This window comes from Astatotilapia calliptera, chromosome 19, assembly GCF_964374335.1.
Source record: "Astatotilapia calliptera chromosome 19, fAstCal68.1, whole genome shotgun sequence".
NCBI classification, from domain to species: domain Eukaryota; kingdom Metazoa; phylum Chordata; class Actinopteri; order Cichliformes; family Cichlidae; genus Astatotilapia; species Astatotilapia calliptera.
Window position 1 is genome coordinate 10,143,980 of NC_137440.1, and position 14,233 is coordinate 10,158,212.

General features: G+C 43.8%; 1 protein-coding gene and 1 long non-coding RNA gene across 12 annotated transcripts in view; one reads left to right on the top strand and one right to left on the bottom strand.

Moving 5' to 3' along the window:
* myt1lb (myelin transcription factor 1-like, b) overlaps positions 1-14,233 on the top strand; it is a 110,590-nt gene that overhangs the window by 81,795 nt on the left and 14,562 nt on the right. For 10 of the 11 annotated variants that reach the window (XM_026153013.2, XM_026153012.2, XM_026153015.2 and 7 more), the window contains 4 exons: positions 494-584; positions 3,330-3,437; positions 4,222-4,448; positions 10,322-10,608. In XM_026153013.2, the coding sequence (XP_026008798.2) occupies positions 494-584; positions 3,330-3,437; positions 4,222-4,448; positions 10,322-10,608 (713 nt within the window). The remainder of the gene's footprint in view (positions 1-493; positions 585-3,329; positions 3,438-4,221; positions 4,449-10,321; positions 10,609-14,233) is intronic. The other variant, XM_080293563.1, reaches the window with a different exon arrangement.
* LOC145422334 (uncharacterized) lies at positions 6,073-8,884 on the bottom strand. The gene is made up of 4 exons (XR_013903620.1): positions 8,408-8,884; positions 7,879-8,031; positions 7,428-7,517; positions 6,073-6,853 (listed from the first exon to the last, which is right to left on the bottom strand). It is a non-coding gene; the product is annotated as an uncharacterized LOC145422334 (long non-coding RNA).

Consider the following 14,233-nt stretch of genomic DNA (forward strand, 5'->3'; position numbering starts at 1 on the left):
CTGTTTTAATGGTAAACGGTATTGAAGACTGCACTCTTACTCTAACGACGAGCACGTGATAACAGAGCGCACTCCATCACGGCGCTGCGCCCCTCTGTCTGCTTCTTCATTGATTTTAAGGCGGCATGTGTTGTTGTGCATGATTGCTGGCTGTTGGTCGCTCTGCTCTTTGCATGTCCAGAAATTTCCCTCCATTTCTTGCTGGCTTTGTCCTGCTAAACTCAAATGACATCTTTTTATTCATGACTGCCCCGTTCCATGAATACTAATTTGAAAGAGCTGGATAAGTGGAAGCAATATGGTGGGAAACCTCGCCTGCCCTTTCAAACTAGTGTTCATTAAAATGAAGAAGAGGTCATTTGGGTTCACTCAGGCTCATTTCTTAATGATGTTTATAATGCCAAGCTCCTCACACTCTAATAGAGCTCATGGCTGATTGTAAGGGGCTCCTAACCTTCCCTGTCTTTCACTCCTATCTCCTGTCTGTGCGAAGTTGTGGCAATGTATGAGAATGTTCTTAAGTGTCCTACGCCTGGCTGCACGGGACGCGGCCATGTCAATAGCAACAGAAACTCCCACCGAAGGTAAGAGCTCAGCCCAGACCCAGCGCCTGCACCCCTCCTTATTTCGGTTATGTTACTGTTGGACTTGCTTCATGTTTTTTACTATGGGACGTATTTTGTTTTTGTTTTTGTTTTTTTTACTGTGGGACTTATTTCAGTTATTTTACTTTGGAACTTATTTCAGTTATTTTGCTGTGGGACTTATTTCGGTTATTTTGCTGTGGGACTTATTTCGGTTATTTTGCTGTGGGACTTATTTTGGTTATTTTGCTGTGGGACTTATTTCGGTTACTTTACTGTGGGACTTATTTTGGTTATTTTACTGTTGGACTTATTTCAGTTATTTTACTTTGGAACTTATTTCAGTTATTTTGCTGTGGGACTTATTTTGGTTATTTTACTGTTGGACTTATTTCGGTTATTTTACTTTGGGACTTATTTCGGTTATTTTACTGTGGGACTTATTTTGGTTATTTTACTGTTGGACTTATTTCGGCTATTTTACTGTGGGACTTATTTTGGTTATTTTACTTTGGGACTTATTTCGGTTATTTTACTGTGGGACTTATTTCGGTTATTTTACTGTGGGACTTATTTTGGTTATTTTACTGTGGGACTTCTTTCGGGGATTTTACTGTGGGACTTATTTCGGTTATTTTACTTTGGGACTTATTTCGGTTATTTTACTGTGGGACTTATTTTGGTTATTTTACTGTTGGACTTATTTCGGCTATTTTACTGTGGGACTTATTTTGGTTATTTTACTTTGGGACTTATTTCGGTTATTTTACTGTGGGACTTATTTCGGTTATTTTACTGTGGGACTTATTTTGGTTATTTTACTGTGGGACTTCTTTCGGGGATTTTACTTTGGGACTTATTTCGGTTATTTTGCTGTGAGACTTATTTCGGTTCATGCATGTTCGATGGATTCTGTTTTCACCCTTCGTGTCCTTTTCACTTGATTGAATTATCCTTAAACTCGTTATTTTTGCTGTCCTCTCACATTATGTTTATGTGAAAAACATATGGAGGACCAACACTGCCATATTTAAAAATAAATGAGTTAATCAAAAGAGCTGATATGTCTTTAAATACGTAAAACTTAGTCTGATGTGGTTTTTTTGCTGGCTACTTGTAGTCGCACTACAGTGAAAATTGCACAGCAACTTAATTGCAATCAGTTAAAATTGGTCGTTGCCTGGTGTTTGTGTTCAATCTTTTTGACCAATGAGACACACAGGCCTTACCATGCAACACCCTCAGCCTCTGCTGGGAGGCAGCCTGCCTCCAAACAACAGCAGCCCGACTCAAAGAGACTGGCGAAGGTTTTACTTACAAACACAGACGGGTTGCAGACATGCTGCACTCACCTGAGTCAGTCTCCAAGCATCAATTCCTGTTTCACATCTGTGAAGTTCTGACTGGACGGTGAATTTAAGCAGTTACATGACAACATGACAACAGTTTCACCACTTTATCACAGTTAATAGGTGCATTATAAGAGCTATGAACCTTTAAATTTTACCCAGAATGCACTTTTTGAAATTTCCTGCAGTGAAACGTTGGTTTCTGCTCGTCTGCATCACAGACATCCCATCATACCAATGCTGTTAGAGAAAAAACCCTTCAGACTTTAGACTATAAAATGTTGCTGTGGTATCATTAATTATAATAATGCTGATTGTGATGGGGCCACGACAGGGCGCTGACTGAAGGGCCTCAAAAATATTCAAGTTGCACAATGAAAACCTCAGAGGCTCTTTGAGTCGTTACTTAGTTATTTTTGATTATAGCAGTTTGGTCTTCCACAGATAGCCCTGCCTGGATCGCAGGACGTAATTAAAGTAGTCCAGCTGCCATATTTTAGTCGAGCCTGCTCCGAATGCAGCGGCTCGGCAGCATAAATCATTTATCAGCTCGTGGCGGGAAAAAATGGCATTTGTCAGGTGCAGGTTTGGAGGGAGAAACCAAAATAGCAGGGCGCTCGTGCCTGTCAGACGGGGCGAGGTGACAGTGAAAGAGGAGTGTCACCCACAGCAGATGCTCAGGGAGTCGGGCGTAGCAACAGCCATTAGCACCTCTCTGCCACTCAGTCGGGGTGACGGGAGAGGTGCAGACCTGGGAGGACCAGAACGCCTCCCCGCCGCGCTCGGTGACACGGCGGCAGCGCAAAACAGGCGCACGCTGCAGACGTGGAGGAGAAAGAGCTGATAGAAGCCTCCATCGTGTGCTCCTTCACACTTCCCCATCTGATGCACCCTGATGGCAGGTGCTCCACGCTGGCTCCGGGCCATTGTCACAGATCATTTTTCCAGCGCTGCAGCTGACAGCCTGGATGGAGAATAATCGGGGTTAAGGATAACAACATGAACTTTTGTCACATTTGGTCAGTTATTTGTCAGGAGGAAGTTGCGCTGCGTTTCCTGTCAGCAGGTGTTTGAAGGAAACGAGCACGTTTGTCCATATGGGAATATCTATTCTGAGAATGATTTTAAGCTGTTCAACCAGAAACACACAAGCTGTTACTGACTGTGTTGTTACTTAAAATGCAAATTCATTAATTTTCCTCACTTTTTAACACTTTGTGAACTACGGTAGACGCCGCAATCGACTGTCTGACAGGCAGATGTGCTCGAGCTGTTTTCAGCCCGGCTGACGCTCTGACAGGCGCTCTAACGAGCCCGACGCTTCGCGGCGTGTGCGTTCGTTGTAACACTTTCACCTATCAAAACGCGTCCTCCACCACCCGCTCTCTCTTTGCAGTCTGTCAGGGTGTCCCATCGCTGCCGCCGAGAAGCTGGCCAAAGCCAAGGAGAAGCACCAGAGCTGCGACGGACCCAAGTCCAACCAGGCGTCCGACCGAGTCCTAAGGTAGTATTCACTCCACACCCCCAGAATTCAGCACAGTGTGTTGTGAATGCAGTGCAGCAGCAGGCGGGACGTGGCTTTGTTCTGGTTTAAGCAGAATAAAATGCTCTTGTCATGTTGGAACGTTATGTTCTTTCTTCACGTGCATCCTGTAATTGAGACTTGACGTCTTCCCCTTTTTTGTTTCATGCTCGTGTTCTCCCGTCCCCTGAGAACACATCCAAGAGACCGCATGTTCATCGCTCTGCTCGTCATGGACGCTTTATAACATTTAACAAAATTGGCCTCATTTATCAGAGCGAAGGCAGAGCTTTTTGAACGAGCGCCTCTGTGATAGTCATGAAAATGCTGTGATGAAAAAGTCACAAGTAATTGTGCGTTTTATATTTATATCTAACTGAACATCAGCAGTTTAAGATCTTGCATTTCATTTCTTCTCGGTCTCCGATTGAGGCCATAAACACATATCAGATGATGAAAGCGTATCAGAAGTATGCAAGTGAAATAAAAGCTTAAATTTAATTTAGCTGTTTTTATTGTCTACGCTTGAAAAATACTTGTAGCGGGATTATGTTTTTGAGAGAAGAGCAGAAACATCCATGCTGTGGCACATAAAGGGACACGTCTCCATCATCCAGCCCCACCCTCCACCCTCTAAACCTCCGGTATTCCCATCTTCCCCTCAGTCTGCCCATTTTTAGCCGAACCCCAAGTTTCCTCTCCTCCCCCCGTGGGCAATGTTGAATGCCTCGGTCCAACTTCCACCCCCTCGTCATTTATTTTCCAGGCCAATGTGCTTTGTCAAACAACTGGACTATCCACAGTATGGTTACAAGAACAATGTTTCCACCAGCACGCCCCGCTCCAACCTGGCCAAGGAGCTGGAGAAGTACTCCAAGACCAGCTTTGACTACAGCGCCTTCGACGGCGGCAACAACCACCACGTGTACGGGAAACGGGCCATCGCTCCCAAAGTGCATGGACAGAGGGACACGTCGCCCAAAGGCTACGACGGTACGACAAACTCGAGACGTTTGTGTGACGCGTTTTCTAACACGCCGATGTTCCTTAGGGAGAGACATCGGGACCATGTTAAACATAATAAGTAAAGACGAATTTTAAAAGTCACTGAAATGAGTTTTCAAAGAGAAAAAGATTCAAAATAGACAGAAATTCATTTTCTGTTTGTTTGGTTCAGTTTGTTAGTAAAAACACTGAAAACCAGTAAAAACTGCACGTTTTTCAATAATACACTCTTCACTGTTACAGTGTAGCAACTAGGGGTGGTTAACTTCACTGTTAAAATTTAAACCTTTGTAGGGCTGGGTTTTTATAATCGATTTACCGATTAAAATCGATGCTGGCCTGGATAATGTGATATCGATTCATTAAAATCCTGAATCGATTTTTTATATAAATTTATTTTGTCCGAAACGCCAGAATCTCAGGTGAAAACCTCACAAAATTTCAGCTAAGACAGTAAATGAGAGCAGGAACACGGATTCTGCACAAAGACGTAAACACAAAGGACCCGCGGATCAGAATCAGTGAGATGTGCTGAAAGCTGAAAGCCGACAGCTCGCTGATTCTGATGTTTCGGCGGGTTGAGCTTTGTGTTTACCCCTTTTTGCGCTGATTCTAAAGCTGTTAGTTTATCTCTCTCCAAACAATATTGACCGAACCAATAGCAAAAGAAGATCCAAACTACGCTTCACATAAACATCGTCATGAATTCACTCTGACTTTTGCTGTTTTGCTTCCACCACGATAAAATCACACTTCATGCACAGCTCTCTCTCTCTCTCTCTCTCTCTCGCTCTCTCTGTACTTCAACAACAGTTTCCCGTCTAAAAATCTGTTTTCTTCATTATTCGCTTCACTGAAAAAAATATGTTGTTGGATTTACTTAATTCAATGGTGGACATTTGTTGCACACAGATGTTTTGCTTTGGCAGCAACTTAAACAATTGAGTTAAATTAACACAATTTATTCATGTTCAATAAACCTGTGCAATTTGTGTTGATAAAATGTGACTTAAACATGTTTTGATGAAGTAATTTGAGCTCTTGAAATATTTTAATCCTTCACAATTTTCTCACTTTATCCCAACACCATTCAATAACTTTTACCCAATACTACTTGGTCACTTAAATACTACATGTTATCTTCAAATTACATTTTGCTATTATATTCTAGTATCAAATACACAATTTTCAAATGGAGGCCTTATAACAGATTATATTGTCCTCTTCCAAGATGGTTGCTGGCATCCACCAGTAACCTTTCAAAACAAAATGTCTAATTTCACTGCATTGACAGTAGGTAAAGAATTAAACTGACATTACTCCACTACTGAATCTATATAAACCAACAGTTAAATAATGTCAGTTCTTCCGTGTTCTCTGGAATCAATCACAGCAAAGAAATTAGACTCTTTCTTTTGAAAAATGTTGGGAAAGAACGAATCAAAACATTCTATTTAAGGCCTCTGACGTCAAGATTCAGTTAAACAACAATTATAACTAAACAATTTGAGGTAATGTTAGTTTCCATTAACATTAAATTAGGTTACTGAATTGGCAAACACCTTCCTATTAACATTACCCATTTTACCCCAATAACTAAAGAAATTAGCACTTGCAGGTCAAAACCTTTATTCAAGAGATGCAAAAATAACATTGATACAGTGACTGTCAAAAATTACGGCACTGATCATACTGTGACATCTTGGTTCAAAACAGCAAGCTTAGAAATATTCAACGTTCCTTACTTCAACTGAATGAAACTGAAAATACCATTTCACACGACCCATATGGGATATTTAGACTGTATAACTGTTCACGCTACATCTCTTCACTAGTAAAAGAAAGAAAAAATACAAAGAGAAATTTAAAAATGCTGCCAAACAGAGAACTTGTACAGAGTAAAAGGAAAAACAAACAACAACAACAACAACAAAAAAACGGCTCGTCCTCATGGCAGTTGCAGTGTATATAAAAATGAACCCTGCGATCTGTTCCTGGAATTGAGCTTCAAAAATGCAGCAAAACAAGTGTGAGATTTAAATGTCTTCTCACCTAGAGCTGATCAGCTTGCATGCATAACAGTGAGCTTTCATTGCAGGAGCAGTTTTGTCTTAGTTGTGAACTTTTCTTGAGAGCTGAGTTGCATCCAACTCCATTACCACCCTTTGAATCACCTCAAAAGTGTAGCAGAGTTGTGATGGGTAACTCATATTGAAGGAATAAAAAAGGTCCAAACAGCATGGCTACTGCAAAGGTCACGTTATCCAGATCTTGAAGAACTACTATACCCTCGATGATGATGCCAACATCAGAAAAGTCATTGCCTGGTGCATCCTCTGGAGACAGATGTTCATTGTGGTTTTCTCAATCTGTGCAGTGGCCTCAGTCAAGTCCTGGTTAAACACAAAACATTTTTTTAAGATTCCCTTTTAAACTCATCTCTTTTGAATCTACCAGTTCTAATGTTAGAGTAATTTAAACCAATGCAAGCAACATAGTAAATAGCTATAGCCAAAGAGTGGCCTGCCATGCTGCCATTCATGGTCTAACAGAGTTTCTAAGAGAGGGTGAAAAACATAATTTTACATTCGTTTTTGTTAGAAAGACACCGGCCCATCAGAAATCCAGGTTTTGTCACTCAGAAGATGTTAGAATTTAGACTTTCAGCCCCACAATTTGGTTAGCTGTTGGTCTTTTTTTTTTTTTCAAACAAAAGCTAATGTAAATATTGGTGGGATTTTCCTTTGTTCACTAGAATGACAAATTTAAAGTTTTTTCACACTGATGTGACCCCTAATACAGGGGTGGGGCCTCAAGGGCCGGCGGCCGAGTTCACTACCAGGCCTCATGTGAACTTCAAATTATTAAAGAGGACTACTGGTCCTAACCAGTCCAATGAGGATCAAGTGGATAACTAAATGCATTTTTAAATGTTGCAAAGCCACAATCTACTCATAAAACACTCACCATGAACTCCTGCACCAAGATGTTGCAATTGTCTTTCACACAGATGCGGAGCACTTTGATGAGGGACTCCCTTCGAGCATTAATGTCATCCTAAAGTATTATAAGAAAGAAAACAGAGATTTGTGAACTTTTCAGTAGCACAGAAGAAAATGATCCCAGACAAAAACTTAAACCAGTCAACATGCAACACCAGCATCTACAAAGCAATATCAAAAGTTCCTGTTTGACATCAACTTTATGGATATATAGTTTCCAGAACATTTATTTTTTTAAAAAGATCAATTTTTCTCAGTGGGCCAGTAAATGCATGACGAAAATTATGGCATCCTTTCGGTGGAATCAGTACTCACAGGTAATAGTTGACTGTTTCAATGGATGCAGCATAAAAATCTTTTACTGACCTAATGCAATACATATACACTTTGTAGTTAAAGAATTTTAAAGTTCTTACTGTCATTATGGCAGCTACATCCTTTAGCTTTGTGCCCTGTTCCCCCGATCACTTTGCAAACACTTTCAGCAGACTGTCAGAGAGAAACTCAGCTCCGTCAGAAACCTTGACTGTAAAGGCATGGTTGGGATGCACTGGAATGCTGCATTTCATCTGAAATGACATAAAATTATTTTGAAATAACAGCAGGCACTGTGCTTGGTTAATAATCAGTAATGTTTTGTTGAATAAAAACTGTGCTTCCAGATCTTATGGGATTAAAAAAATCCAAAGATGTTTATTTCTGATTTGCAACCCAAGAACCCACAAGTTACAACCTCATTTTAGTTCAAGTGTGCATTAATGTGAGTCCAGTAATCACCTTTCTGACAATACATACAGGTATAAGTTAAACCTATGGCAGATTTTGGATTTCTCAGTTGTATTAATAGGGTGGTCTATTTGAGTATGCATGCACCTAATAATTATAAAAAACCTATTATAATTAAGTTACAGAAACCTTAAGCGAAAATAGAATATACTTTCTTACCATAACACCTTGAACCCACAATCCATCAGCTGACTCCTGGTGAAATGCAGAATAGATGTGGTCTCTCAATGTGCATCAACAAAAACAAAAACAAAAACAAAAGGACAGCAGGTGAGGGCAGGAGGGGTAGGGATGTAAGCTAGCATAATACCGCTGATGATATTAGCTAAAGCTGTTCAATGTCCAAAATCTCACTAACACCACGGTGCAGTAAATACACAATGTAACTGAAGAGTCAGTTGACAAATCTATTCACACAGAAAACCAAATTATGTTATGAGTGCCTCGCAATTAGGTTTAATGTGATATTACGGCTCTTGTGCCAAAGACAAATTCAAATGAAAAAGCGCCAATTCTTTGACAACAGATAAAACAGCAAATAAGCTAACGGCTCTTTTTTAGCATGTTACATGGCGGCACTTTAGACGTTTAACTACATTTGGCTGAAATATGGTAAATATTAATTCAAAAAATCAAGACATACCAAAAAACGTAGAGTTGGCTGCTCGACTTGACTGAGATGGATGCATTTTTTAAACCACGATCCAAAGCCCGCGAGATGAAATCATGCGTGGTTTCACGAGATTTAACGTTGCTATCTTATTGACTTACTTCACCTGAACATGATATGAACAATTTAATACACCCTTTCTGCATATCATGTCGTTTTTACACTATATAGTTACATTTATCTTTAAAACATGAGGCAATTGTGTTAAATACATGCAAGATGCTTACATAAATCCAAGAGATGGCCAGTCCCTTTTTTTCAGTGTTGTTTGTTACGCACAAGTCTACCGTTGTTTACAAAAAAATGCTGTTTTTTTCCTTTTACTTACTTCCAAAAAGAAAACCTGATTTCTGCTGTTCAACAGGCGTCTGAACAAATTTAAACTTTTTAAAATTATGCAAAATGCAAAACGCTGTGTCTGTAATAAAACCGCTGTAACGTCAGAGGTAACATTCATATGTTGATTAATGGTTTTCTTTCGTTTTTGATCTACTGCAGAATATTTTTATAAAGTCCAGGCCAGGAAAATCACCTTCATGTGTTTCTGTGTTTTATCTTCAGCTACTTTGACACAAAGGCATCTGCTGTGATGCTCACACCTGTGATAAAGTCACGCGAGTGTCAGCTTCCTTTTTATAGATACAAAAATATGTAAATGTACTGATCTGAATTATAATATTTCTGACTGTCTGAGGTAAAATTTCCCAGATTCAAATCGAATTGAATCGAATCGAATTGAATCGTGGATCGAATCGATTCTAGAAATCAGTGACAATGCCCAGCCCTAGTAACAACCTTGAGACTCAGTGTAGCCCCGCCTTCTCCTGCTTCCTGCTCAGACTCTAGCAGCAGAATGACCTTCATGTTTTATTCAAACCTCAGAGCAGCGACCGAGACACAAACTCATCAGGCAACAGTTCACCGAGCTCAGAGGTCAGCTGACCTGGAGGCTCCAATCACATCCTGCCCCCTGCTGCTAATTAGCAAGAATGCAGCACATGGGAAAATTTGCCAAAGTGAAGATTAGTGAAATAAAAATCAGTAATTTTAAGCATTCAGCAAAGTTTCACTTTATATTTTTGAGAATTTGTGAAATGTGAACGCTGCTGAAACCTTCAGAGCGACTAACTCTGACATGCACAAACTTCTCAGTAACTTCTTTGCTCTGCTGAGAAAGAAACTGTAAGATAAGAAACAGTGAACCCTGTGAGTTTGTGACACATCTGCAGCATCTGCATGGAGCACGTCTAACCCGGCGTTAGTCAGTGATGTGCTGAACTAAAAGGTTTTGGGCTTCGACTCGCTGTTTCAGGCCTGACGTGTCAATCTGACGCTTTTGCTCGTATTTCTGGAAAAACTTCTGCTTCTTCTTCTCGTGTTGAATTTCTCGTATGCATCCGCAGCCAAACGTTACTGCAAGAACTCCAGCTCGGCCAGCAGCACCACCAGCACCTACGCCCCCAGCAGCAGTGGCAGCAGCCTGAGCTGTGGCGGCGGTGGCGGAAGAGGGGGCGCGGGAGGCGGCGGCGGGGGCAGCAGCGCCAGCAGCACCTGCAGCAAGAGCAGCTTCGACTACAGCCACGACATGGAGGCCGCCCACATGGCCGCCACCGCCATCCTCAACCTGTCCACGCGCTGCCGGGAGATGCCCCACGACATGGCGGGGAAGCCGCAGGACCTGTGCTCGCAGGTAGGGCGCCACCACGATGTCCTTTAAATGCACCTGTTGTAAAGTGAGGTCAGCAGTCTTACTCAGTCTCACACTGCCGCGCATGGAAGTAGAAGATGAAGGCAGGAAGTCAGACACAGGAACAGCTTAGAGAATCAGTTCAATTTTCAAAATAAAAGACCCCTAAGCGCTGCTCCTAACATGCTCCCGGAGTGATGCGAACTTCTGCGACGGCTCGAGACCGACGTGCACCCGCGGGGTTACACAGGCGCAGCACTGATCCACCGCAAAATTATCTCTGTGCGTCAGTCATACCAACGCTGACAAGGAGCGCGCACACACACACACAGATCCAGCCTGTGTCTCACACTCACAGCTCAGCGGGCAGTTTTTTATTTTCCGTCTGGGGATCAGATAGGAGCAGGACGAGGCCCCGTTTGACACGGCGTGAGTCCAGTGTGTCATTTCTGAGGAGATAAGGTGACGGTGTTCCTGTATTATCTGCGCCCGGACGCTGAGCCGGAAAATGGAGGCCGGAGACGGAGCGCACAGCGGCGGGCTAATGCTGGCTTAATGCTAATGTTGACAGCAGAGAGCACAGCGGCGAAGGACAGAAGTGAGAATAAAGGAAAGGTGGCAGATTTGTAAATGTCACAGAGGAGAGGAGGTGTATCGCACAGGACTCGGGGTGTGGACGGTTTCTTTATGAAGCTTTGCACAAACACACCTCCTGTTTCTCAGTCAGTCCCTCCTCCTCCTCCTCCTCCTCCTCCTCTGCCTGCTGGTTGAAGGATCGGTCTGTGCCACGTCGTACAGCACTGAGGTCCAGTCTGACCGAGGCACCTCCACACTGTGTTCAGCCGAGTCAGAGGCGGAGCTTTCGGCCCCTTTTACAGCTCATTATTACACAAGCTGAGGTTTTACAAAAGGTCACTGCTAACCATTTATGCAGGTCACAGGGCAGTGCTGTAAACAGAGATACCTGGACCTCCCTGCGAGCGGCCACCTCCTCCAGCTCCTCGGAGGCATGCCCGTGTCCTGGGTCTGCTTTGCCAGTACAACATCCGACACATCTCAGAACGAAGCCACCCGGAGGTTTCCTGGTCAAATGAACCCCCTCGGCCGACTGTTTTCTACTCCGAGTTCCTCCTGAGTGACCCTGCTGCTTCTGTCCTCCATCTATCACATGGCTGTAGGAACATAAGTGTACCAAGAAATCTTCACCACAACAGACCAGTACAGCGCTCCTCTCTCCCAACTTATTAATAAGAACCAGAGAAGTTGAATTCCTTTATTTGGGGCAGCAACTCCTCCCCAACCCAGAGTGGGCGGTCCTCTGTTTCCTGGTTGAACAGCAATCTTGAACTTGGAGATCTGCATCTGCCAATCACTCTCTCCTGGTAGCACCTCGCACCTTCGTCTCTGTGCCAGCCCTTTGGCTCAGGCAGAAGTCTTCCTCAGGTGGAAAAGCACGATTGTGCACGTATGCATGTAGAAGGATGTGGACCACACTCGTGTTACTGACTGAGATTGCATCTATAACACTTCTGCTTCTATCCTGTCATGTTCGTGCTCGTCCTGTGGTCGACATGACAGCTCTGTGGGCCAGAGGCTTGGGCTGCAGACTTCCTTTGGCTCTCTGTGATGTCATAGAGATCTGCTATTCAGATCTGTTGATGAGGGGCAGCCAATCACAGGAACGTTGAAATCAGCTGGAAACGTGTCACGTTATTATTGTACGTAATAATCGTCGTTTGACATTCGCAGAGGTCTGAGAGCGGCACCGAGAGCAGGAGTCACGGCGACGGGAAAGAGCAGTCGCAGGAACCAGAGAGCAGAGCGAGCAGCGAAGCTGGTTTTATTTTAAGAACTGGAATTAGAGGGCGGAAATAATGTGGCCAGAACTAGTCAGCGACCTGGCCCCTTTACACCCAGCATTGCCATGGCAACAGAGGCCAGGGGTCACCACAGGGGGTTGGGCGGATCAGGAAGGCGGCTCTCTCTACATCTCATCCTCGTTAACTCGATATGAAGGGGTGGGTCACGTTAATTGGGCAGTGACACACAGTACAACAGCTGACAAGGAGAGGGCGATGTGCTGAGCACGCTCACGAGGGCAACAAGTCAGCGGCACACACGGCGAGCCACGTGGCGCCACGGCCGTGCCTCGCACACTTTGTTTATCACTGTGCTCTGTTTGTAACCACAGCAGCACAAAGGCGCAACCAGTAAAACCAGTAAACTATCACTCGTACTTACAATCCACAAGACTTTCATCCAGGACACTGGAGCTCTGCTCAGCGAGGTTTGCACAAGATCCGGTTCTAGTTTAAAAAGCCTTTGTCCCGGGCTGCTCCGTATCCTGGGATCACAGCAAAGACGGGAGAAGCAGCCCGATGGGTGACGACGTTCAGTTACGAAGCCTCGGACACGAGCGAGTTTGTGTGGAGCCCCCTGTGGAGGGCGGAGGAGACTGCAGCTGTAGGGCTGGGTGAAACCTGCACAGAGCCTACATGTTTTATCTGACAGGTTTTACTCCCAACAAAACACAAAATATAATTCATGAAACAGACTGAGTCAGTCGGGGAAGCTGGGATGTGGTGTGTGTATAATCCAGAGGACTTTAATCCCAGAGAACGAGCTTCAGGTTCCCTGTGGGGACTGTGTAATAATCCCTTGTTGGATTATTCCGATCGTGGCTCAAGGGGCGATCGTGGCTCAAGAGTTGGGAGTTCGCCTTGTAATCGGAAGGTTGCCGGTTCGAGCCCCAGCTTGGACAGTCTCGGTCGTTGTGTCCTTGGGCAAGACACTTCACCCGTTGCCTACTGGTGGTGGTCAGAGGGCCTGGTGGCGCCAGTGTCCGGCAGCCTCGCCTCTGTCAGTGCGCCCCAGGGTGGCTGTGGCTACAATGTAGCTTGCCATCACCAGTGTGTGAATGGGTGGATGACTGGATATGTAAAGCGCTTTGGGGTCCTTAGGGACTAGAAAAGCGCTATATAAATACAGGCCATTTACCATTTACCATTCTTGTTACACTTGTTTTTCCTGTTTGTGGAACAGACACAGTGCTGTGGAAAAGTCCTCTTTCACGATTTCTTAGTGTTTTGCATATTTGTTTCAGAATTAGCTTTGATATCAGACAAAGACAACCCGAGTAAATACGGGGATGATTTAAAGCACCAAACTTTATAAATGATGAATAAACTGTAAACACGTCTTTACTGAGTTGAGCTCCACACCAGCCTGATCGCTGTGAGACGAAGTGAAGCAGGCTGGAGATCAGTTCATGTCCTGAATTCAACGAGGATCCAGAACACACGGCGTGACCTCAAACACAGCGTCTGGATTCAGACTGTGGTGCACAGAGTGGGTCCTCCACAGTGACGTCATCACAAACACTGACTGCAGTCATTACAATGGTGAAGTTCAGGGGGCAGTTACTTTTGCACACAGGTGTGGATCACTTTGTCTCTGCATCATTTCCTCAGGTTATCTTTGTAAGCTGATAAATCTGCAGAAACTAAGAAATCATATTTTCCACACGACCCACAGAGACAAACATGAGCTGCTCAGACGCGTCCTGCAGGGAGAAGCCAGGCTTGTATTTCAGCTGTTTGGGGATTTTTAGGAGACGGGACTCGTGCAT